Genomic DNA, 26,994 nt, shown 5'->3' with positions numbered 1-26,994 from the left:
GGCAAAGGAAATGTGTGTGGTTACAGGTTGTTTATAGGCAAAAAGCTCCCATGTGTCCCTGTGTGTGCATTCTCTCCATACTTTCCATTTAATATATTGAGTAGCAGTTTATTTCTAGGCATGGTGGTAAACAGTAATTTAGAATGGCTTTCAATGGATCATTTAAAAGGCAGTCTAAAACAGTTTTGTTGTGTTTTACCTGCGGCAGCTTATTATCAACATACATGTAAAACCAGTTTATCATCATCTGGTATAATTTGCATAATGTTTTGGTAGATGGATCTGGGCAGCCAATGGATGTAAATATTTTCATGATGTGTTTTCTCATGAGCAAAGAATATTTATTTTGTGGTCTAAAAAGCTTTATGTTCTCACAGTTACAAAACGCTTTCTCAACATACCCCAAATTGTCTTTGTGATCATTAAATTAAAGGAAAAGTACAAAAGTACTGGCATCAAAATATACTTAAAGGGCTAAAAGTAAAATCAGAATCACCTTTATTTGCCAAGTACATACATACAAGGTATTTAACTCCAGTTTTATGCGTCTCTCTAAATGTACTACACAGAAATAGAAATAATAGCTATGATAAGGAATAGACAGGACTGTTATGTACACTAGTAGTGACAAGATAGGTGTATATATAAATATTATATATAAAAAGCACCAATGATCAACAATAAAATAAGAAAAAAAACATGTCTGTCAGTATATATATATATATATATATATATATATAGAAAGACCTGTGTCCAACTTCTTTGAAAATTCTTGGGACAAAGAAAAAGGGATGTTGCATATGTCTGAGTGAATATGAAGATCTACATGGAACCAAAAACCCCAAATATATGTATATATGATGATAATAATAATTTTGTAAAAGCTTGTCTGCAAATTGTTGCACTCAGTCAGTTATAAGAAAATGCACCTGTGTGACCTTTAAAACCGTCCGGTGCAGTGTAGTTTGTCTCGGCAGGGCAGGAGAGGGTTAATAACCACGTCTGTCTGTCTCTACGTAGGGGTGTGAACACTTTCCCACACACACACACACACACACACACACAGTAGTGTTGTTTCTCACCAGAGACAGTTCAGTCCCCCAGCGAGCAGGACAGAAGACGGTCGACCCATCAGAACAACTGTTACCACCTGCAGGAGACCAAGTCAACGTAAGTGTTTTACGTTATTCATGTTTAACGTTGAGTATGTAACGTTAGGTTAGTTAAAGTGATAAAAGAGCACGCCAGAATCGTTGTTAGAGTTAGCAGCGATCTCCTTTTCCTTTAGAAAACTTGTGAAAAGTGTCTTAAATTACTAAACTTACAGAAAGATAACTAACATGTTAACGGCAGTTTGCTTTAACAGTGATGTCTGAATGAAGAGACGTTAGTTTACTGTTGACGTTAACGTCAAAGTTACGCTAACGTTCTAGAACGTTGGTTAAAAGTCCACCGAACTGATTTGATAACATTCTATAAAGTTAAAGTCCCTTTAATAAATAAACAAAATGGCGGGCTCAGTTCTACTTGTAAAAGTGTTACATTTGAGGTCTGTGAAAGAAGGACTAACTTATAAAAGTATGTATGTGTATGTTACTGTAGCAACCTGCCGCTGCCACGGTCACGTCTCAACGTCTCAATCTCAATCTGTTAACGCCGTTGTAGCGGCTCAAATATGTTGTGAGGTATTAATATTCTGAGTTGTATTGAGTTATTTCTATGCTGTATGTTGGTCTTTAAAGAATCTCATAAGTAAACCGCTGACGTTAAAGCAGGTGGTCAAGTGGTCCCAAAGGTGAAGGACCTCCCTCATGGGGACACTTACCAGAAATAAGTTTATTCAAGTGTGCTATTAGTATACTTCTGTAAGAGAGTATACTTTAAGTTTACTTTTTATGTTCTTATCAGAGAGATACTTAACAAAAGTATACTACTTGGCTCATACTGACAAGTATACAGAAAAGTATAAGTATACTTGTACTTAATATATTGATACTAAGAAAATTATAAGTTAGTATACTTGTATAAAAACTATTAAACTAGTAGTTTCCTGAATATAGGCTACTTTAAAGTGCACTTTCATAAACTATACAGTGGGCTACAAGTATATAGTATTCCACTTTTAAACTTAAAATAAGAGAGTATACTTTAAGTTGACTTTTTATGTACTTATCAGAGAGATACTTAACAAAAGTATACTACTTGGCTCATACTGACAAGTATACAGAAAAGTCTAAGTATCCTTGTCTTATACTTGTACTTAATATATTGATACTAAGAAAATTATAAGTTAGTATACTTGTAGTATAAAAACTATTAAACTAGTAGTTTACTGAATATAGGCTACTTTAAAGTGCACTACTAAAAACTATACAGTGGGCTACAAGTATATACAAGCATACTTGCACTATAAAAACTATTAAACTAGTAGTTTACTGAGAGTATACTTTAAAGTGCACTTTCATAAACTAAAAAGAGTGCTACCAGTATAAAACTAGTAAACGCAGTACAATACTTAAACTTAAAGTATACTTTTATAAACTAAAAAGTTCGCCAAAATTAATACTAAGAATTATTAAAGCTGTACACCTATAAGTATACTACTAGTACATTGATATTAGTATACTTACTACATAAAGTATACTTGGGAAATATATACTTGAACTTTACTTCATTAAAATAAACTTGAAGTATACTGCTTTTTTTGTAAGGGGAAATAGTGAAAAGTTTTAGCCCACTTAGAGACTGTACAGTGGGTCAGGATAACTGTCCTCATCACATGGTCATGTGTCTCAACTTTGATAGACATTTTTGTCCCTATGTGAGCCATCACCTTTGATAAAGTGTATTGTAAAAAATATTGTATGCTAAAACAGCATGAAAATAATCCCCAAACCCCCTATGTTGGACGAGGTTTGATGCAGCTCCGTTGTTGCATTCTTTGGTAAATGTCCTGGTTATATACAAGAAATGTACAACTATTCTGTGACATTAGTTTTCTGCATTATTTTACAAAGCTGTCAGAGAGGATAGGGACACAAACTTATTTTTGTTAGGATTTGTATGTGTATAAGAAGTCTTGGCAGGAAAAAGTTTGTGAGCCGTACGGAGGCATTTATTTGGCAAAACTGAAGAGAAGCAGTGAGTAAGATGCCTTATGCGAGGCAACATCCAGTTGCAACAGTGCTCTTGCAGCCCTCTTGCATTAGGTGCACGCTTTTTAGCAATGTTGTGGTTTGCAAGCAGAAATTCATATCTGAGCAGGCATACCTACTGTAGTGGAGCAAGCAAAATTCATTCTCAACTCCAAGTTACTGTCTGCTCTCACAACAACTTAAGTTTCATTTAGTTTTACTGCAGAAATTACAAGTGGATTCATCATTATTCAGTGACAGAATTTGAAATAGTTTGCTTTTGGGATTTGGCCACCATCGCCATTCAGCTAGCCATGTATTTGGCTGCTGTGTGTCACGTTTACAAACTACAGTATACCACTTTAAAGTCTTTTACAGCTCATATACCCACATGATGTATCTTGAAAAGCCACAGTGGAGCAGAGGTGAGTTGTTTGATGCTGTGTAGGACACCGCAGCCTCAGGCTGTAGCCTCATATTGCTGGTTCCATTGCAGCTGCTTTATTGGGCTTTAGGAGGTTAATAAAGTTGTATTGGCAACACTTTTGAAGCTGGTTGTGACACAAACACTGTTTTTCACCAAACCACATCCTTTTCTTCTTTCTGTTTTATATCATAAAATACTCTAAGCTCTGTTTGGTCTTGTCGCCAGAGATGCTTCATCGTTTCCACTGGATGGTGGGACGGTACCTGGCACTGAACCGCTGTGGGGGATTTCACCCCTTTATGTCATGAGTCCCATCGATACTAAATAGGAAATCCCCTCCATCCCACAGAATTTGTTAAGGCTTATCAACCGATGAAGCAACTCAACTGATGAAACATAGTCTAGACTACATGACCCAGATGAATGAAAACCTTTACAGACATAAACAATATTTTGATAGTAAAAATGATAATTACTAGCAGGCCTAGTCTTCACCCTCGCAAGCTGCAATATTACACTCAAAACTTAACTTGCACCAGTAACTGCCTCTAGAAATATATATGTGCTGAAGCTGTTTCCTCTTACTCAAACATTAAAAAAAAAATCAGTTTAGTCACCAAAATGCCACTGAGATAATGAGCAACATCCTGTCTGTACAGAGGGACAAACAACCTGGTTGCACATGTTGATGCAGGATTCTGGCATGGTATTAAGGGCTTTAGCAGCAGGCAAGTTCATGCCAGCGTGATGTTGGCCTCACAGATGTGTAAATGGGTCATATATGAAATATAATAGGAGGAGAAGGTAGATGGAGGTTGGCACGTCGCCTTGCTTTTTGTGTACAACAGGGATGTAGTTGATCCATGCTGGGTCCATTACTGACACAGTCGATGCCATCTGCCACTAATGCTGCCTTCATAATCATCTCTGTACCCCATGCTTGTGTGCTGGCTTTTTAATAAACTCCAATTTCAATTTAGTGCACCCCAAACACTGTTCGATGGTGATCAAACCACATGGAGGAAAATGGCTATAAGAGGTCACAGAGTTTGTAAAGTTCAGGTGACTCATTTGCAGCTTTCTTAGAGAGAGTCATTTCTTTTCTGCACATGGTTTTTGCACCATGAGTGTGAGCTTTAGGAGTTTCACACAATAGTCAACTATCAAAACCACTAGTCGACACTGTGCATCGTTGTAGACTAATAGTTCATCTGTGGTTTTAGCACGGTGCAGTCATATAACAGTGGCAATACATCTACATCACAGCAGATATGCAGCTGGGGTAGTTTTTGTTGTCATGCGTGAATTTAACACTGTTGGGGCACTAAAGCAGCAGACATGCAGCAAGAGGCAGAAAGAAACATGGCTATACATCCCAATGCTTGACTATGATCGACAGTATGGCACTGACCAAAGGTGGACATAACTTAAGTTGTTGTTGAACAATTTGTTTGACTAATCACTTTCTATATTATGCCATGTTAAATAAACAGAACTTAAGGTATTTATTTCAGTCCAAATGGTGTAAGCGTAGCTTTGCTGCTGGGCGCTGATGTTGCAATGTAACCAAATATTAACTTTCACTTCTTGGCAATATACGTTTTTTGACAGCACTCAAACAGTTTCTCCAGCTCAGACAAGCCTGCTGGGGGTTTAGTTCAATCAGATCGCCGCTCATCGGTAAACGGCCTCTCAGAGCCAATCGAGGACTGTGCTATTTCACCTACCTCTAGGTGGGTCCCGCCTACATTAGTTAACCCTTTACTGGTTGTATTTGAGATTTGAATAATATCTATCTCCTGTGATTAATCGAGTAGTCGACTACTTTTTGGGAGTAATTGATGACTACTAAAATGCAGCAGTCGTGAATGCCCTACTTGAGCTTAATAGTCTTTTTCTGCTGTCCCATTTCAGACAAAGAAACTACATTGTCTTTCATTATGAATAGCTGTTATACTGCTGTTTCTTGGAATTGCTGTTTGGCTCTCCTTTGAATTTCCATCGCACTTTCCAGTCCTTATTTTTTTACCTTGGAACAGATTTGTCATCCACTTTCAGGGAGTCCAGTGTGATTGGGTTTGTCTAGGTAGGCTCAGCAAAAATAAACCTATAAAATGGGCCCACAGTTGTTTGCAGGATCTGCTCAATGTGTGAGCTTGCATGGACGTTCTGCAAAAGAGTTGATTTATGATTTGGTTTGGTTTGGTTTGGTTTGGCTTTGCTGCTAACCTCAATATGTTCAGTTGGCTGCTTCAGAATGAATTGGGCTGGTCCTGTTAGCCTATTTAATTTGTTGTTTGAAAAATATACTAAGTAGCATTGAGGCATTGTTGGGGATTGTTTTCAGATGGACGGGGCTCAGTCAACAAACAATGGTTGTCATAACTAAGCCTTTTTTAATCTGCACTGCTGCTCACCATCTAGACATAAAGACCAGCAATCTCCTTTAAGGATTATCTACTTTGCAGGGGTATCTGCTTTGGGATTTGTGCTGTGTTTAGTTTTGTAAACATGAATTGTGTTGGCCATGCCCATGTTTGTATTTGGTTACTCTAAATAACTAGTGCTCTTGTGATGGTTCAGCAGCTCAAATTGTATTACTTGGTGAATCCTAACTTTCAGTGTTTTATTCAACCAGCTGAGCCATGAATCTAATTGGGAAGATTATATTAGATGAAGAATTTTGTAAGAAGGAAAAACATAAAACATAAAATAAACACAGTAGTTTTAGAAAAACATTAGGAAGTAAACAGTATGGAAACATTTTTAGATGGGTGTTAAATACCATTTCATATTTAAATTAGGCGGGAGATGGCAGTGTGGATACTATTGCTTCCCCTTTCACTTGTATGCATAGATAGAAACACCACTAACCGATTGAAGGGGAAGATACAGTAAAAGTCAGAGATGTCAGTAAAGTTAAAACGCTCCAAGGAAACACAAAAGTAATTTAACTGGTAATTAAGGCTGTCAATCGATTAAAATATTTAATTGCGATTAATCGCATGATTGTCCATAGTTAATCGCGATTAATCGCAAATTAATTACTTTCTTTATCTGTTCAAAATGTACCATAAAGGGAGATTTGTCAAGTATATAATACTGTTATCAACATGGGAGTGGGCAAATATGCTTTATACAAATGTATGTATATATTTATTATTGGAAATCAATTAACACAAAACATGACAAATATAGTCCAGAAACCCTCACAGGTACTGCATTTAGCATAAATATATATTATATTGAATATGCTCAAATCATAACATGGCCAACTCAAACCCAACAGGCAACAACAGCTGTCAGTGTGTCAGTGTGTCAGTGTGCTGACTTGACTATGACTTGCCCCAAACTGGGCATGTCTGTAAAGGAGAGACTCATGGGTCAGAGGTCAAGGGACCCCTGTGAAAATGTCCGTGCCAGTTTTTTCTGGCCAAAATTTAGCGCAGTTTGGAGCATTATTTAGCCTCCTTCACGACAAGCTAGTATGACAGGGTTGGTACCAATGAACTCCTTAGGTTTTCTAGTTTCATATGATGCTTCACTCTAGCTTTAAAACTGAGCCCACTACAACCAAAAAATAGCAAGTTGCGTTAATGTGTTAAAGAAATTAGTGGCGTTACAACAAATTTACGTTAACATGTTATAATAATATAATAATATGGTAACATAACATATTAGAAGAAAGTAATATTTTCAGTCAAAAACAAAACAGTGCAAAATATGGGGACATTTCTAAAGGATTTTAAGTAACTGTATCCTTTTATATTCAGAAATAATACACAACTAACATCAGGTAATTGTTTTTTGCTTCCAAATGTAGTATACTGTTTAAAACACACTATTATAGGCCCAGGCATTGGGAGGAACCTACAGTTTTGATGTAAAAGGGACAGGGAGAAGAGAGCAGCTTGTCATCTGATACACGGGGAGTTGTCTCTCTGGGATATTTTCAGACTCCTCAAATAACCACAATGGCCGGTTATATTTTCGGTGCTCCCAGCGAAGGAAAAGGGCTGGTTGTGGTAAATATTTTCTTTGACTCACGGAGCCCAGGCTGAATTATGTTGCAAGAGGGTTTCATACTGTGCAGTATGTGTGGTGCTGGTCTGGCCTACAGGTGTTTCCTCAAAGGAAAATGTTACTCACAGAAAAGTCACTGAATGCAGTCATACAGTATGTGTAGGCTGTATACATGGGATGAGTGAGAGGTAGACTGATAGTAAAACAATGCAGACGTCAGTGTAACATGCTCAAACTCAAAATGTCACACAGCTACAGTTCTGAGCTTGTTTTGAGAGTCTGATTCACAACATTATCGTGTTGTTGGTTGTCGTTGTATGACATCAGCCAGACCTATTATTCAAATGGCTGGATATGGTTTTATTATAGGCTACTCTTGTTGTACATTTTGCTCGATATAGTTCATGAAATCAATTATAAAACACTGTTTCTCAACCAAGCTTGTTACTGCTAGTAAACACAGTCGTAGATTGGCCTGGTTCCCTTTTGCTTGTGATGACAATAGCATGTCCAACCACATGCTGTCATGGTCTCCACACAGTCATCATGACTTCACCGCTCGCCACTTTGTGGTGGTCTTTCCTCCAATCTGTCTCATCAGGGTGGTTCCTCTTGTTTGTCAAGAATTAAACTATATATTCGTTAACAAATTTGCTTTCAAAAGCAATACTACGCTGTCGTAAAACCCAGTATTTCAAAGACAACGGGCCAATTGTTTTCTTATAAAACTAGCTGGGCTGATTAAGACTGGAGAAACGTGGCTGTTGAAAATGAATTAGGCTGGAAGTTGTTGCTTTGAAGATTAAAGCTGTGTTTAATCGGGAACCCAACTGTGCAGATTTTCCTGTGTCCTTGTTTTTGTGGCATGCAAGGCTATCTCAAGGCAAGGCGTCTTTGTTTTGTTGTTGTATCTTTTCTCCATCTTGTGACTGTCTTCCCTTTTTATCCCACACGCCCACACTTGACTGCGATATTACCCTCTGATGTTTAATTTAAACAATAAATTCTGTTTATTTCTGTCTTCCAGAAGCGCAGCCATGGGGAAAGGATGCATCACAGTCACCAAGTACTTTCTATTCCTCTTCAACCTCCTCTTCTTTGTAAGTAATCACATTTCTTCATCACTGCTTTGTGGCAGTGCTGCAATAACTGCAATGCAATGCATAGCGTGCGCCGTCAGAATCATGTCACATGACTTCCGCTTTGTCAGCAGCTTTATTTACCTAAGATAGAAAGATAGGTACAGTATGCTGCTTCAGCTGAATCAGGCACTCGTGACGCATTGGGATGCCTTTCAGCAGTAGTTTTTATTTGAATAAGAGTCCTTATTCAAATAGCACCAGAGATTAGTGGAGATGCATAGGGAAATGTCGCTGCAGCTCTGCCTGGAGCGAGAGACTTCACAGAGCGCCTCAGCACAGCCAGGTCTAAACAACAGCAGATGGTTTCTGTTTGATTCCTCCTCTCTCACACCGGCCACAACGTGAAGTCCAGGGGTTGATAAAACCCCAGTCTCCTAAAACTGACTCTGCGAGGATGTCCAGACCTTTCCAATGAGACTGCGGCTGTAAACCTGACGCAGACCTTTTGATGTGAACTAGTGTCTAATAGGAAGCGTGTGTGTTTGTGTCAGTGTTTGTCCATGTGGACGGATTAGACTAATGGAGGCTAGGGAAGCCAGGAAGTGGTGGGCTAATGATGGCTGCCGGGAGCTCAACAGTACCTTGAAATGAACAGCTCTTAACCAGGGCTCTAATGACTGCTGTGGGGTCTGGGAGGAGGAGGGGAGCTGGTGAATCAACAGAGCCTCTCATTTATGGATTTTGCCCCCACTACAGTGCCCCACAACTTCTAAACAAGGGCCCTCTTAATTACATAGAAGTTCTGAGCTTCATTTCCTCATTACAAGGATATATAAGGTAAAACTGATTATTTTCAGACGCCAGAGACAAAGTGTTTCAGTATAGAAGTGATGATTGTTCTCATTTCTGATTGTCTTGACCCCTTTATCCTTACTTAACACTGTTGCTGTTCTGAATAGGATATGGATGACTGAGTGTGACTGGTAGATTTCTGTTTGGCTGGCTGGCTGGCTGTTAATTGTGAGGAAAAACCAGCAAAGTGGGTCTCTTGATCCTCTCCACATCCTCTTTCTCTCTGCACATTGCTGTGAGAGAAAGAGACGAGCAGAAAGAGAGACAGAGTGAAGAGTTGGGATCTGATTAATTCCAGATGTGACAGACTGAGGACGTATAAATAAGGCCCTCTCTGTTTTAAGACACACCAGCACAGATGCTGTGTTTTACTCACATGAGATTTGGTTCCTGATTCTTTTCTGTTTCTCCTCTGCAGATCTTCGGGGCAGTGATCATGGGTTTTGGCCTGTGGGTCCTCTTTGATAACCAGAGCTTCATTGCTGTTCTACGTAAGTGTTGCAACACTCCCACACACACACGCAGTCCTTGATGCCACGTCCTTAAGTGATAAACAAAACTCACATGAGCACTTTTGACCCATGTCAGTTCTGCTGGTCAGAACACAGTAGAAAATGGAAATAGAGATTGGAGAGTGTGCCTGTCAAATCCTAAAACTTCTGGCCTACTTCGCAGAGCTTAAGTGGATTTTATCCCATAGGAATCATTCCCAAGTAACCAGGAAGGGATTTACACAACAAACTAAAAATGTGACTCACAGATGAAGCTTTATGACTTCCTCAAGCTTCTCTGTAGACTCACACTGATAGACACATCTGGGGAGTGGGTTAGTCAGGGGAGGTGGCAGGCTCACAATTACCAAGGCATACCAAGTTGTTTTATCTTATGACAGTAAATAGCAGCTTTATTTGCCCCACAGTTTCCACACAGAGCTGTACTTTGAACTTGCAGCTTCTCTCGCCTCCCCAGACGGCAGAGGTGCAAAGATAAAATCTCCCACCTTCACAGATGTTGTCACAGATCTATTTGTAGACGCTGCGTAGTGAAAAAAAAACCTCCGAATTGCATTCTCCTAAGAGGCAAAGTTATCTGCTTTGTCATAGACAACAATATGTCTAACTTAGGTTATCTACTGCGAAGACACCAGAGGAAGCATAATGAAACCCAGCTCCAGCTGAAAAGAGCAAGGAACCACAGATGGAAACTCTTAGTTGCCATAAATCTCGTTATAAATGCTTTCAGTGTGTTCATCCCGGATGGAACATTGCCGAAGGCAGCGTCGAGGTTTTCTCCCAACGTCAATCTATAAAGAAGAATTCTTTCAATTTATTATCTGGCAACTTAATATGTGTTGGAAGTCAAGCAAAATGAAACTGGGATACCCCTTTCCTATAGGAGATATGATGCGGATCGCAAAGCTACAGAACGTGTTAACCCATTCAGAGCAACCTCAGATGTGGGTATAGCATGTCCACTGTGCCAGTCTGAAAGAGATTTACTGCTTTTATACCGACAACATTTGTCCAAGAGTGAATAACTTTTCTCGAGCTGCAACCGATTAGGTTGAATTAAGCAGCTTGATTATCCACCCGTTGTTTCAGTCATATCTTCAAGCAAAAATACCCAATGTGAGCATTTTCTGCTTTTTCTCTGTTTTATATCATTGTAAACTGAATACTAGGGCTGTACCAGACCTAAGAGATTCTATGTCGACTAACACTCATATGATTTTGTCGGCTAATCAGTTAGTTGATTTAATCGACAGATCTGGGAAACGGAATTTCTCCACGAAGAATCACACAAAAGCACCACTTTAAATCTTGTGTTTACCAGAGATGTGCTCATGAGCTTCTTGTAAATAAGTAATTCTGTATGAAAAAGCATAGAAATCAACTAATCAACAAAAAAAATCTTAGTCGACTAATCAACTGAGAGGGAGGCAGCCATACTGAATATCTTTTTGTTTTGGTTGACAACAAAATAATCTGAAGACATCATCTTGAGCTCTGGGATATTGTGAATGATAATTTTCTACATTTTATAGACTCGACGAATACTGATTAATAGAGCTGTCAAAGTTAACAAGATAACGCGTTAACACAAATTAGTTTTAATGCCATTCATTTCTTTAACGCAACTTTAGATTTTTAGGTTGTAGTGGATAGTGGGTTTTAAAGCTAGAGTGAAGATTTGCATCATATGAAGCTAGAAAACCGAAGGAAGGAAAGGAAAAACTGCCATGGCCATTGTCAAAGGGGTCCCTTGACCTCTGATCTCAAGATATGTGAATTAAAATGGGTTCTATGGGTACCCACAAGTCTCCCCTTTACAGACATGGCTACTTTGTGGTTATCACATGCAGTTTGGGGCAAGTCATAGTCAAGTCAGCACACTAACACAATGACAGCTGTTGTTGCCTGTTGGGCTGCAGTTTGCCATGTTATGATTTGAGAATATTTTGTATGCTAAATGCAGTACCTGTGAGGGTTTCTGGGTCTCTAATTTGCATGTAATTGCGATTTACTATGGACAATTATGCAATAAATAGCGATTCAATATTTTAATCGATTGACAGCCGTACTGATTAAACAAGAGAATAGTCTGCAGATTAATCAATGGTGAAAATAATCACAAGTTGCAGTCCCAACTTTTTTAGCCTCTGTTTGCAGTCAATAAGTATGGGAAGTTGTATGATGAGAAAGGCCTTTCTCTGAGGGCTGAGCAGAACTAGAGAAATCTATATTTAGGCTAGAGGTCTGCGCTGCTTTGACTAATGAGTTGTGAAAAGGCGGAAGTTATGACGAAGACCAGCCAGAACTGACCTTGTGTCCTAAACTAGTCCGACTGGGTCTTGTCTTCCTCCAGCTCATATTTCAGCTCTTGAGGTCACTACTCAAGGAGGAATCGCTCCAAGGTTGTTATTGAGCTGAGTTTGCTTATCTCCAGTCAGCCGTCCAGAATATAAAGGGCAATACAGTATCCATCATCCCTGCCAGGCCCAGTCCTATTGTTATGATAATCCAGCTGTTGCTTCTGAGATAGCAGAGATCCTGCTCCACTGATACCCTGAGGATATCCCTTCCTATGTGGGGCTTGATGACCTTCTCTCCTCCATGTATTTTTGTTCCCTGTAGCCAGGAGGGGTTGACTTCAACTCCGAATTGCATCCCTCACTGGAAACCTCTTACCCGCTGTAGAGGGAAACAAAAACCAAAGCTGCAGGCAACTCTGTTTATTGACTCTGTGTGTTCCCCTCAGAAGTTGTACCATTGCCTGACCATAAACAGGATCTCTGTGTTTTCAGTTTCCATTCTTTATGAGTTGCATTAATAGAGGCCTCTGCAGCTGTCCCAATGACTTCAGCGAGGGGAACTTCGGGAATGTTTTGGTTTCAGGATCCCTATTTCTCGGTTGAAAGGCCATCTTCCCCTCACTCTCTATATCAATACAGTGCTGTTAATAGTTTACCTCAGTGACATTGAGTTTACTGTATCTTGCTGGCACTTGCCAAAACACAGCTTGCCTTGTGTTTAAACAAAAGTCAGCCTGGAAAGGAGGTCTGTGAGCCAGAGAGCGCGCCAAAGCCCAGTTTGGAAATATGCTGAGGATTATTTTAGAAACTTTCCAAAGTCACAAACAGAGAGAAGAGAACTCGGTTGGAAAACGACTTTTCTTTGGGCCGCTTTAACTCTAGAAATTAAGCACAAAGACGATGTACTTATGTTTAAATCTGTATATAATGTCAACCGTGACTTTTCTTCATCTCTATACGAGCTGAATGTGTGGCTCTGGTTATGTTTACAGAAGGACGTGCATAACAAACAGTCCGCCCTCCTCCCTCAGCAGCAGCTTTCTTGAAGGGCACCATAATTCTTGCCTCTTTTTTAAATGGAAAGTTCCATTGGAAATCACCCGAGGAACTATTTTAAAGTATCTAGCAGCGACCTACATGGAAACATGCCATGGTACACGACAGAACAGCACAGTAACCAGGCGAACACAGGCTGACTTACGTGTATTTGAAATTACCACAGAACACAGATGCCAGCTGCACCACAGCAGGAAGGTTGTAAAGTACAGGCTCTGTTGCTCTGCAACTTTGACACACCTGACAGGAAATACCTTTTTTGAGCTTTAAAAGACTTTAATTTTAAGAATGTAGGATAGATAACAACCAAGATTTTAAAGTCCGCCTGAATAGAGTGCTATAGGAGTTAGCATTTTAGCCCTTCTGGTTCCCTTGTCTGGAAGTCAATGGGTTGTTTGAATGGGTTTGTATTAGTTAGACGCCTGAAATAAGGTCTGTGGTTAACACAAGCTTCAGAGATTTTAACGTTTTGTTCTACGATATAAAATACGTCAGTAAATACCCCACTCGGGAATTTTGAAGCTTTAATATGTCTTAAAAAAGGCGGTTGTTAACAAATGGTTAAATGTGACTTCTAAATGTCATGACGCCGACTCGTTTGTCTTTACAGCCTCGTTCAGTATACTCCTGTTCATGCGACCCTAGTTCGTTTATAGCCTAACGTTAGCTTTTTACTTGTGGCGATTGTATTTACACTTCAAAAATCATAAAAGCGGTGTTCATTTGTGAAGATTATCTTGCTGTATGAAACATGTAACTATCATAAACATTTTGCCACAGAGCTTATTTTCTGCAATAATCCAAAACCCAATGGAAAAACCCCCATTGGCTTTTTAAGTCGAGGGAACCCAGGGCTAACTTCCTGGTTGGCCTACAAAAATCCGTCATCCCTGCATCACTGTATGTTTCATTGCTACCGTAGCTACGGATTCTACATGATGCTGGAGGAGAAAAACCATGTCAAAGATTAGACGTATTGCCATAATATGCCAAGAATATTAGAAAACGGCTTCAATTAGAATTTCAGAAGTGGTCACAGCGGAGAATCGTTTTGAGGTTGCATTAGTGTTGCATGACGTTTCCTCTAACTCCAGGGTGTATGTTTTTACTGGAACAAGTGTTCATTTAATCACGGGGCTGCAGGGAGACTACACACAAACATCTTTCTCCATTATAGCTCCCACTGTTAGATAACCATAAAAAAACGGGCTTATGATCTACATGGAAAATATGTTTTTTAAGGTCCACTGACTAAATCTCCATTATGTTGATTTAATGTGCCACAGTGAGATAGTTTTGCTCCACGTTGAGTCTAATAACTGTATGAAATCATAGAAATCTAGCAGAAAAAAATGACGGCCATGTATCTTGCAATCCTAGTTCAGCTCTGCAACTTGCGTCACTGCTTCCTTTGGTCCATCTCTGCTCTAGATATCGATCTGTTATGCCACTAACTAGATACTCGGCAGTCTCTTGCATGCTTTAGTTTGGCAGCACTCATGTTTCATCAGTGTATCTCAATTCTGCTTAAACCATTTCATGCATCTTCCCGTATTCTTCAGGTAATTCCTGTTTTTAAAAAGCCTATGGACATCTGTTTGTGCAGACACTGGTTGTGTGTGCGTGTGTGTTAGAGAGCGAGAGATTGAAATAACATGCTTCAACAGAGTGCTGGATATAGAACATACAGTATCCTTGTCTGCCTCCCGTTAAATGCTACCCTGTAGCCACATAAGCACTCCGCATATGTTGACTGATGTACTTTTAGCTTTCAATTACTCTCAAACTACCACAACATGTGTTGCTCTGGTAACCCATTTAGAGTCAGCGATGTACATGTACAGTATGTAATGATGTCTTTGTGCCAGGGTGTCTCAGTACACTACACCATCTATATACAAAACACAATGTACATAAAATATATATATATATTTTGCTTTAGGGCTGAAACTAACGATCGTTTTTTTATTATTGATTAATCTGCAGATTATTTTCCTGACTAATTGATTAATCGTTTGGTCAATAAATTGTCAAAAAAAAGAGTAAAAAGTCTTGTTTTAGTCCGACCAACAGTTCAAAACCTAAAGATATTCAGTTTACAGTAGCTAGAAAAGCAACAAATCCTCACATTGGAGAAGCTGGAACTAGAGGATGGTTGAAGTTTTTGCTTGAAAAATGACTCTTGATTATTTATAGAATGGGGTTTCCTATTGGCAGAGTGGTTAAGATGCAAATAACTGTGATGTCCTTGGTTTAATTCCAGCTGTCTCTATATTATCAACTGTCCATTACAGGCAAACATGTCATAAGTACATAATACTTTAAAAGGTATGTAGAGCTGCAACGATTATTTGTCAATTATTAAATTAATCGCCAACTATTTTTAAACGATCAACGATATTTTTCATCATTTTATAGACCAAACAACTAATCGATTAATCGAGAAAATAATTGTTAGTTGCAGCCCTAAAAATATGTATATACTAACACGTAAAATATATTAAACTATCCTGGGAATGAGCTGTTATAAGCAACAAATAATCAAATTCATGGGAGAACCTGTAGATTCCGTCGTATGAAAAATAAATAGGTTTTCACTCTTGATTTAAAAATCTCATTTGTGTTTACGTCTGTAGTCGAGTGTCGTGGTTTATCCGAAAGAAATGGGGCATGGTGGGAAAATGCAGTGCCGCCCTACAGATTGCTTATTTTTCTTTGGAAGAAAGACACAGCTTGCATCCTGTGATAATGAGTGTACGTGATGCAGTATAAAGACTGAGGATGTCTGCAAAGTAAGGTGGTGCTATTATCATGAAGCAGCTTATAGTCTGACTTGGATGCCTGTGTGGACGAATGTTGGCTCAGTGGATGTACAGTCATTAGGTTTTACACAATAGAGCTGTACTTGGAACGACACCGTGGGATAATTAATATTCATTGTGCGTGAGTGTATATCTGATGATTGCTGCATGAAGCATCAGCAGCTAACGTGACAAGGGAAGCCAAGAACATTATATTATATTCATTGAGCAGTGTTGGAGGAGCTGCTGTCTGACAGCTTCCTCACCAAAATGAATGGGAGGGAGTTATCTGATAGCTCTGGCTGATTCGCTTGGCCCAGGAACCTCTCAGTGTTGGAGCCATTTCACAGAGCTCGGATTCTGGCTTCATGTGCCGACCGAGCTCTGACTCTCTGGAGCTCCTCCAGCCCAGATAACACACGGCCACATAGTGGCTCCAGTTTATCTCCTCTCCAACCTTCCAATCTTCCATTTCAGTCCCTGCACCCTCCTCCTCCTCCTGGAGCTCGCCACATACCAAAGAGGGAAATCAATTAATCTCACACACATTGGTCCAACTCTCTCTGGTGGCCAATTAAAATAATCTTTTGTGGGAGAAAAGCAGCACAATGTTCTGCATTGAATTGAGAAGTGGAAGGTTTGCACTGTGAATCATTTCTGGCTCGCTGTAACCGTCTGTATCAAAATGGTTTTCGCATGTGACCGAGGCCTTCCTCTGAGCTGCATTTGTTTAACTGTGGTTAAAATAGAAAAAACAAGAGAGAGATCAGGGCCCTGCTGCTGTTATTTTATCATGAAAAATCATGTGTGAATGCATTTGGTGTGCTAATTGGTTGTGTTTTTGTTTAAAAAAAAAAAAAAAAGCAGCAGAGGTTTAACTTAAAAAGCTGAATTTAACTACCAACTGTTGCCATACAACTATGAGCAGGTGTTTAGCACACAGTGCCCACATAGGTTTCAGCGGTCTAACCCTTTCCGTGTGTCTCTGTCTGTTTACATCTGTTTTTTTCCAGAGGAATCATCAGACACAGTGAAAGTGGCGGCCTACATCCTCATCGGAGTGGGTTCCTTGTCAATGGCCATGGGCTTCTTCGGCTGCTTAGGAGCCATCTACGAAATCCGTTGTCTGCTGGGTCTGGTGAGAAATTACATTCACTTTAAGCTCAAATGCTAACATGCTATAGCTTGGTCTCATTTTCTAAGAGGCAGAGATAGGGTTAACACCCCCACCACAGCGAGATGAGGCAGTTTAAAACTAAATGTGCATGTGACATTTATGTAAGATCTAACATCTGACCACCGTTATTACCACACAGGAAACTAAATGTTCTGTTCGATGACAGAGAAAATAAATAGGTCTTCATCCTCAATTGAAAAACTCTTAGTCGAGGGGCACCCTGGTGATCTATGCTGAGCATGACCCCCAACATCCTCCATTAGAGTCTGGCCGAGGACCTTTATATCTCTCTCTCTCTCTCTCTACTCATTTCCTGTCATCTCTCTAATGTTGAGTCTCTAAATAAAGGCATACAATTCCTAAAAATAATAGTTTAAAAAAATCTCAGTAGCTTGTTTACAGGGCCGACCATCTATATATTATTGTATATATTGTGTTGTAGCTACTGTACACTTACGTTTTGCACAAAACATTCACCTAAACGCTAGAGGTGGGCAGATCGATCTGAAAATATCGATACTACCAATAACTATGCCTCGTTTTTCTGAAGAAAGAGGAGCATTGTTTGGCGCTATTTCACAGATGTGAAAGAAGCTTTTGCTTTTGTGTAGTTATTTGCAATAACAAACTTTTAGAGCATTCATTATTCTCAACAAGTAAATGTTTGCATTGTTTATTAAAAAAAAAACGTTTTTCATGTTTGCACATTCAATTTACCAATAATTAAAAAAAACATATTTTTGGTATTTGTCTTTTAAAAGTGTCCTGTTTTTTAACATGCATTTGATAAGTAATGAACAGAGGACAGCAACATGAAAGTATATAAACTGCTTTTGATTATAAAAAGAATGGTATAGGTATTGGTGATTTTGGCCTGTATTACTTGGTATCGGATCGAAAACAAATTTTGCAGTATCGCCCTCCCCTACTTTATGCACCTGCTTGAGATCTCAAGCTTGGCTAAGAACACATGATAGATTCCTGCTGACAGTAAAGCCCTTTTCACATTTGTGCTTATGTGTGGGCCGGGGCCTCGCAGCATGTGTGGATTTAGCGAGGGGGAGGGGGGTGACAGGGATAAAGCCAGGGAGACGTAGGGGGTACAACAAGAGTGGGGATGGGTGCACGACCTCTACAGCGTTAAACCTGCTCGGGGTTAACTGAAGAACTGCTGTGACCTACTTCTCCCAGTGACAGTGACCAGCTGGCAGGGGACCCCCCATCACACACACACACACGCCACCTTTACACACAGGGAGGACACACTGTGCATGAGGCAGTGGATCTTTAATGGCTTACATCATTCTTGCAGAAGGCTTTAGAGATTAGAGACTCTAAACACAGATTAACAACAATTTAAAATGAAAGGTAAAAATGTCTGCCCAAGAGTTTTTCTTTTCTGCTTGTTTATTTTATATAATGTGTTGGTTTTTTTTAACCTGCAGGAAATGATTTTTTTTGGCCACATGGGAGGGAAACAAGTTCTGATGTATCATCTTTTAACCTGATATGATGAACTTGTTTGCAAACCGTTGCTTATTTACACATTCAGCAGTTATGCAGCAACATTATCATTCATTTGGAGTTTTGTTTCTGTTCACCTGATGAATGCAAGTCCACACTTTACTCTGTTTTTGGAAAATATTCCTCTTTAGCTGCTAAAAGCTCCACTGTGCTCACCAGCCAGTCACTAACCGTGTCTGTCTGCTGTTTGGTGCTGTTGAGCAGGTAGTGTACAATGAGTTTTTAGAGATTTTTCTCTGAAAACAGCTGCCTGCTGCGGCCTAAAACAACACTAGAATGCTAAAGTTGCAGGCTGGACAGATAAACCATGAGCTGAAACTCCCAATAAAGCTCCATGAAGCCGAGGGGAGCTGCAGATTCTGCTGATGATTCTCCCTAGGTTCATCACTACATGCAACCCTTTTCACATTGTTATTAAATTGTCATTTGTCACTATGGGTAGGGCAAAAATCGATACAGCATAGTATCACGATATTTTGATCAGTACTGTCAGTGCTTTAAAAGTTTAGATTATGAATGTTGTCATACTGACCTTTCCCTTTATCCCCCACAGTACTTCACCTGCCTCCTGCTCATCCTCATCGCCCAGGTCACTGCTGGAGTTCTCATCTACTTCCAAAGAGATCGGGTAAGACTCTAGCTCTACTTTATCACTCTACTTCTCTCCCTTCCCTTTTTCTCAATTTCACTTCTTTATAATTTGTCCTCCTGTCTTTACAGTATTTATTATTAGTCTTCTTATTTTCTTCCCCATTTCGCTTCCTGTCCTAATTTTGACCTTCTTTAGCTCTTTAACTCCTACTTCTCATGCTCTCTCCCTCCCACCACCCTTCCTCCGAGTGGTACAACTGGGGGCCTACTGTGCTTTCCGTCTTCACATCTGTGACTGGCTGCGCTTAGGTCTTAGCTAAACCTGTTAGGGAGCCCCCTGCATCCTGTGATGAAACACAGTTTTATACCTCAACGAATGGAAAGTGCCGTTTGTGACTCATGTGACGCTGGATGATGGTAGAAAGTGAGATGAAGCGGGTGGACTGAAGTAGATGTGTGACAACTGTAGAGGAAGTAGCAAGCGCGCTCTCGCACTCAATGTTTCCATTTTTGTCTTTCTTGGTTTCTGTCTTTCCTCTGGGTGTTTTGTTTTTTGTGTTAGAGGCGGAAGGCAAACAAACTCGTGCTGTGTATTGTTGTTGAAGCTGCTGTCATGTGCTGACATATTAAATTGGTATGTCTAACACTGCTTCATCTAAAACAGTAATTATCACCCCAGCAGGGACAGAAAGCCCGTTCTACTGAAGTCTTTGATGAAACAGTGCCCCCTACAGGCCAGATCACACACTCAACAGGGTTGATTGAATATGTTTTGATACAAACCAAACTGTAAAACTCTTTACAGCCTTTGATAGACTGATAGATAGATAAATAAGCCCAGGGGGAAAACTTTAGTCATTGATACTCAGGAAAATCAGAAAACAAGTCAGACGGGTCACACAGATATCATCACTGTTCAGTGGAAACCATATGCACCTCAGGATTTTGAATATTTCATGTAAACTAGGGCTAAAAAACATTACAGCCAGATGTCAAGAACACATCCAATATTACAGGTCTTTTGTGAGCTTTAAATCTGCAGAGCATTTGGGCGTCTTTAACAGGTCACTCAACACAGTTTTGAAGTTACCAGATACACAGTAAAAGGGGGTGACCATCAAAACAGAAGTAGGGTTTGAACTCTTCTCCTGTGTTTTTCCTCTAAAACTTATTCTGTTGGGCTCAAATCAATTATCACACCAGTCTAAACAATAGAGCCAGTGTGTTTGCACCGTGTGTGTGAAGGGAGTGTTTTGTTTGAACACGCCAACCTCTCGGACTGGTTTCATATTCTGAACTTGTCCGTTCCCTCCCAGGACATAAAAGGCCTTTCCTTTGATAACCGCCACACCTGTAGGATTCAGGATAGGCGGACGCTGCTGTCGCCCTTTCAGCTGTTAGCCCTCCAGCACGCATGTGTGTGTGTTTGTGTGTGTATCTGTGAGAGCACGTGTGTGTCCGCAGCCTGTAGACGCGCTCTCTGTGTTTAAGGCTTACCACAGGGCAGGGTGGTGCCATTTCCCAGAATAGGGAGAGGCTCTCGCTCATCTCCTGTAGAGCTCTGAAGATACGCCGCCGCCACCGCCACCGCTCTGTGGTCTCACACACATAAACACTGAGTTGTGCTCCTACTATTTGTGCAATGTTTCAGCCCAGCGCGGGACTTCAGAGAAATACCACCCGAGGTGTTGCCTTAAGAAACATTAAGTTCAGATGTTGCCAGTTAATTTTAGAACAAGATTTAGCGTGGGTGTATTTGTTTTCTTTTCTCCAACACTGTCTTTACCCGGCACCAAAGATTGATTTCTATGCGGTCGCTCTGTTTATGCCTTACATACAAACATGTTCACACATAATTCATAGTTCATGTACACAGCTCTCTACAGTATTTGTATCAATAAAACCTTGTTGATCATGTATTCTCATCTCCTCTCCAGTTGAAATTTGAGATGTCCAACATCATAAGGGGCATGATAATCAACTACACCGGAGAGAACAGGACCACAGAGCAGACCTGGGACTACATCCAGAAGACGGTGAGTCAACTCTTCAACCTGGTCTGAACAAGACACACCCAAAAGTCTGAATGCACCAAACAAGTCTGTTGTAATGAAGTGTCAGTTCACGTTGCTGGTACCATTAATACTCCTTGAGTTTGGATTCTTATTGTCATAAGGACATATGCTACATAGATCCATGAACAGCAGCAGGTTGGATTAACAGATGTCAACTTAAGGGACTCTTACAGTAACATGAGCGTATATATTTATAGAATTGGTGTCTTCTGTGTGAATTGAACTCTTAACCCTTCAGTCTCATGTTCTTTTAATTGTAATGCTGCGTCCACACAGCGTCAGCAGAATGGGAAGAACAGGAAACAATGTAAAAAAACTATGGCGGGGCCTATCACAGGGCTGACATATACCATTCACACCTATGGGCAATTTAGGGTCAACAATTAACCTAACCTGCATGTCTTTGGACTGGAGAACCCAGAGAAAACCCACGCTAACGCGGGGAGAACATGGAAATACCACACGGAAAGTCCCCAAGCCAGATTGTTCTTGCTGTGAGGCGACGGTGTTAACCACTGCATCACCGTGCCGCCCCTCAGCCCTGTAGTCATATAATGTATTTTTTTTAGTTTCATCTGTTAATGAACTGTTCCAAATACGCTGCAAAAGTAACTTATTTAGGCTATTTAAAGGATGTGATGTAGCCTCGTAGTCACGTCATTTAAATGGCCTAAATTAGTTACTTTTGCGACGTATTTGGAACAGTTCATTAACAGATGAAGCCAAATACAAATGATGGGCGTATAAACTGTGTATAGCTCCTTTTAAACTAACTGAATTGATTGTAAGTATTAGTGTAAATATTGGATTTTTATGCCTCTGCGCCGCGGCCAGAGATACTACAGTATGTGTTCGGGTTGTCTGTCCATCCGTCTGTCCGTCCCATTCTCATGGATGTGATATCTCAGAAACGCCTTGAGGGAATTTCTTCAAATTTGGCACAAATGTCCGCTTGGACTCAAGGATGAGCTGACTAGATTTTGGTGGTCAAAGGTCACTGTGACCTCGCAAAACACTTTTTGGCCATAACTCAATAATTCATATGCTAATTATGACAATTTCACACAAATGTCTAACAGGATCAAATGATGAAGTAACACACATGGAAGTAAACTGCAACTTGAGTGGTTGGCGAAGGCGGGAATTCCAATAGTTAGTTGTAACTGCCAGGGGGGGAGGCTTTGCAGCCATTTACCACGAGTTATGTTGGCCCTTGGTTCTTTTCACCAAGTGGGATATAAAGTATTGTTGTTGGAAATTCCTGAAATAGGAATTACAACTTGGATGCTGATGTGAACGGTTTACAGACTTGGTTGCTCGTATTTACGGTCTAAGAACGCTATAATGTCACTTTCAGACTTAATTAAGTATCCATAGGGGTCTAGACATGCAGAACGTTTTGGTTTTATGTGTCCAGGTTTTGACATTAGTGTCTAAGTTTTCTGTCTTGAGTCCAGTGCACTGGAGGTCAAAATATTAGAAAATTACATTTAAATAACTTGTCACTCACTTTGGATAACCCACAGATCTCACTGTGAACAGTTTTAATTTGAACTATTTACTACTGTGATCTGATCTGTGAGTTTCAATGCTTTGAGGAGGACAAACAAAATTTGATTATTCACTTGTATTGTTTCGGGCCGGCAGCAGAAGTTTCAGAGAAGGATATCTCAGAATCTCAGCACATAAAAAATGAAACTATTTGAACAATCAGACACTTTAATGGTAAGTGAGAAACTACTGTATGTTTATTTTTTTTGTACTTTGGATGAAACAAGTCATTAAACTAATCAGCACATTGCAAATAAAAACAGGTCTGAATCAAGCTGAAGTCAGATTGTTCCATCCTCTGATGAAGTTTCTTCACTATCTCCTTCCTCCTTCTCTCCCTCTCTTTCCTGCCAAGCCTCTTTTCCTCTGATCTTTCTGAAAACAGCAGCCAAGAACAGATTGGTCTCAAACATCACAATAGAAATCCTCATTCACTGAGCCAATGCATTTGCTAGTTTGCCTTCATCTTGTTTATTTTAACATGATTTCCGTCCCTCCTCTCTTTTGTGTGTCCCCTTTTATTTTTTTTAACGTTTGCTTTATCTCCTCATCTTTTCACTCACATCCTCCCTCTCTTTCATGTCACCAGATGAAGTGCTGTGGATGGACTGGTCCAGGCAACTGGTCAGAGAACCATTCGATCAAGAACAGCTCCCAGAACCTCTACTCATGTTCCTGTCGCAACGAGTCCCTGCCCGGCACGGACCTCAGGTCCGTAGGCCTGTGTGAGCACCTGTCCACAGAAGCACCCGTCTATGAAACGGTACAGAACACTAAAATCTACAATGCTGTTTCTTTAAGGTTGAAACGCTACAAATATTTAATTGTGATTAATCGCATGATTGTCCATAGTTAATCGCAAATTAATCACACATTTTTTATCTGTTCAAAATGTACCTTAAAGGGAGATTTGTCAAGTTATTAATAATGTTATCCATCATATCATCATTTTGAAATTGATTTACTGATGAAGCCAACAGCTGTTTATCCAATTTTCCCATCTTTGTTCGACATCATGTATCAAGGCTGGCACGGAAAACATTACTCTAACAGTCTATGTGAATACATTATGTTATAGAGCAGCATAACTCTGAGATTGGTTGTAAAATCTTTACAACTGTGCCTCCTCGGTTCATCATGTTTGTGGTCACTCACTCACTCAGGCAGCGTGTGAAACTGCTGTTTAGAGCAGCTGCGACTCCGGCCTGCAGTCTGTCTCTCTGTGCTCAGCAAACTATTTAATTTGAGACGGGACTTTTCCCATTAATGCAGGATTTTACTCAGCCGTGATTCAGTCACTACACAGACGTGTTGGATATCACGTAGTTCAGCTGTTTTTTTGCTTTCATTCACAATATATTTACCACAAACATAACATTCATTTAAATGTATTTTAATCTTTTGTTGGCTCATTTAATTGGCATGATGTAGTCTTTATGATAGTGTTTGCAAGCTGGGTTTGCTGCCCAGCGCCACTGAGGTTTACATAAATGGTAGCATTTGTTACAGAAGTCTAAACCCTGGTCAGTGTTATTTCAGCTGGGTGAACAATGCTACAGAACGCCTGCATTGTTCTGACAGACCTTACACCTTTACTCATTACGTAAGTCAGTTTTGACTGGTGTTGTGTAAGTCCGGCTGCTGGCTCGGTGCGGCACTGTGCTCGTATTTAATCAGCACAGTGAATGCCAACGGCTGAGTTGTTTGTGCTGTGTGATTTGAACAAACAGTAGGAAAGCTCTACTGTTCGGTTGTTTGGTCTGCGTGTTTCAGAATCTTTACTCTCGCTCTATACGGTTTTCCTGCGCTCAGCTAAGCCGTGTTATTCTTGCCCTCGCTGACACAGTCCAAAGACAACAGTTGTGCTTTGAAAAGGCTCTGTTCATGTCCGGCTGGGATCACGTAGCCATTCATCTCTCCTCCGCACATTGGCCTTCAACCCCTCCTCTTTCCATGTCTTTCTTAACCGCTCCCTCTCTTGTTCTCTCCTCCAGGGCTGTGTGACCAGCGTGGAGAAATGGCTTCTGGACAACTGTGGAGTTATTCTGGGAATCTGTGTCGGTATAGCAGTCATAGAGGTATCTATCTCTCCTCCAGACTAACCTTCAGGAATGATTTTTTATTCTTATACTGTACTGTATGTTGAAAGAGTTTGGCCACCGTTATTATTCCTCGTGTCCACACTGGCCACAACCCCCCCCCCCCCCAACGCAACACCATCGTAAAAGATGGGGGACATTCTTAGTTCAGCCAAAGATAATATGAGTTAAAGGAATAGTTCACTATTTTTGGTAATACGCTTGTTTGCTTTCTTGCCCGGAGGTAGTTGAGAAGATTCTGTCTGTGGGTAATATGTGTGCATGTCCTTCGCATATCTCGAGAACCGCTCATCCGGTCGGTGCGTTTTTGGGGGCCTTTTTTAAGTTATTTCGGGGTACAATGAGTTAGAATAGTAACACGATTCAATATTTTTCATATCTAAACATTATAATGAATCTATAGTGGTTTGGGTGCCCTTTAAGTTGGAGGCCCCAGGCAGTTGCCTACCTTGCGTAATGGTAGTCTGCCCCCTGGTGTTTTTTCACGTGAACCAGAGTGTATTTTACTGGTGCTTCTGACTTTGGGTGTGTGACGCAACTATGTCATGGTGTGTATTGCTCAGGACCCAAAGAAGCGCAGTGTCGAGTGTGAAGTTGTTTGTATGAGCTGTTCAAGCAGCAACACCATAGGCCAAGCATTCAGACCGTTCTGAACAGGCATGTTTTCAACAGGCACTGCACTAGTATATATAAATATAAAATATGATATATAAATATGAAGCATTTAGTTTTTGGATGGTTTAAATAAAAGAGATAATAAAGTGTTAATTAGTGAGCTACAGAGGTGCTACAGAGGTGCTGCTGGACAGTCCTCCCGTCTTTATGCTAAGCTACGCCAACCGTCTCTTGGCTCCAGCTTCATATTTAACATTAAGACATGAGATTGGTAGCTCATATCTGTCAGTTTTAAAAGCTCTTGGGTTTTAACTTTTAACTCTCAGCAAGAAAGCGAATGAGCAGATTTCACAAAATGTCTAACTATCCCTCAACAAAATCAACAATTGGGACTTCCATAGACGGTCATTTAGAACAAAAGGTGGAAAAGTAATGAAATGAAAATGCGACAACAGGCTTACACCGCTTCCTAACATACAGCGACAAGATCTGTCCAGATCTATTACAAGCGATGTCACTCTCTATTACATAGTGATATTGATTAACTGTCAGTTACTGTCAGCGTTGATTTTGACCAATGAAAATATTTTGGAGGTATGCAAAATTTTGCATAAATAGAGCCAGGGCGAGCGTTTATTCAAACAAGCGACACACCGCCTTTGCATGTTCGCTGACGCACGGAGCAGGTTAGGACATCGTCATTAGGAAAAACTGACACAATCTGATGTTCACTCGTTCGCGTCGCGTCCATTTAGGCAGAGGTGTAAGGCGAATAAATTATGATGTACATGAAGCTTGTGACTTAAACGTCCACTGAAGCTTCCACTCTACTGAAGAGACAAACGTTTTGAGGCAGACGAAAACATCAGATCTGTGGGGAGCGATGAGGAGACTGTAACCTTCTTCAAATTAATACATGATGATAAAACATAGATGCCATATTTACATCACTTGTTTTCCATCGTCTGAGGTTCACCACGTTCAGCGTCATTTTCACTGTACAAATGTAGTAGTTTTAAGCCCAACCATGTTGTTCTTTCCTAAACCTAACTAAGTGGTCTTGTTGCCTAATCATAAAGTGACAAAACCGCGGTCTGTGACGAGTTGGGATGTTGAAATTTGCCTTAGATTCGGATGGAAAACTGTCTACTGTTGCATATGTGTTTTCAGTCTTT

General features: G+C 40.2%; 1 protein-coding gene across 1 annotated transcript in view; it reads left to right on the top strand.

Annotated features, from left to right (window-relative positions):
• Window positions 1-1,040: 1,040 nt before the first annotated feature.
• cd82b (CD82 molecule b) overlaps window positions 1,041-26,994 on the top strand; it is a 28,037-nt gene continuing 2,083 nt past the window's right edge. The window contains exons 1-8 of the mRNA XM_074632516.1: window positions 1,041-1,170; window positions 8,612-8,684; window positions 9,937-10,009; window positions 17,201-17,325; window positions 19,442-19,516; window positions 21,417-21,515; window positions 23,695-23,868; window positions 25,100-25,183. Coding sequence (XP_074488617.1) covers window positions 8,622-8,684; window positions 9,937-10,009; window positions 17,201-17,325; window positions 19,442-19,516; window positions 21,417-21,515; window positions 23,695-23,868; window positions 25,100-25,183 — 693 coding nt within the window. The 5' untranslated portion in view covers window positions 1,041-1,170; window positions 8,612-8,621. The remainder of the gene's footprint in view (window positions 1,171-8,611; window positions 8,685-9,936; window positions 10,010-17,200; window positions 17,326-19,441; window positions 19,517-21,416; window positions 21,516-23,694; window positions 23,869-25,099; window positions 25,184-26,994) is intronic.

Source organism: Sebastes fasciatus, chromosome 4, assembly GCF_043250625.1.
Source record: "Sebastes fasciatus isolate fSebFas1 chromosome 4, fSebFas1.pri, whole genome shotgun sequence".
NCBI classification, from domain to species: domain Eukaryota; kingdom Metazoa; phylum Chordata; class Actinopteri; order Perciformes; family Sebastidae; genus Sebastes; species Sebastes fasciatus.
This window is presented reverse-complemented; position numbering and strand designations above follow the sequence as displayed.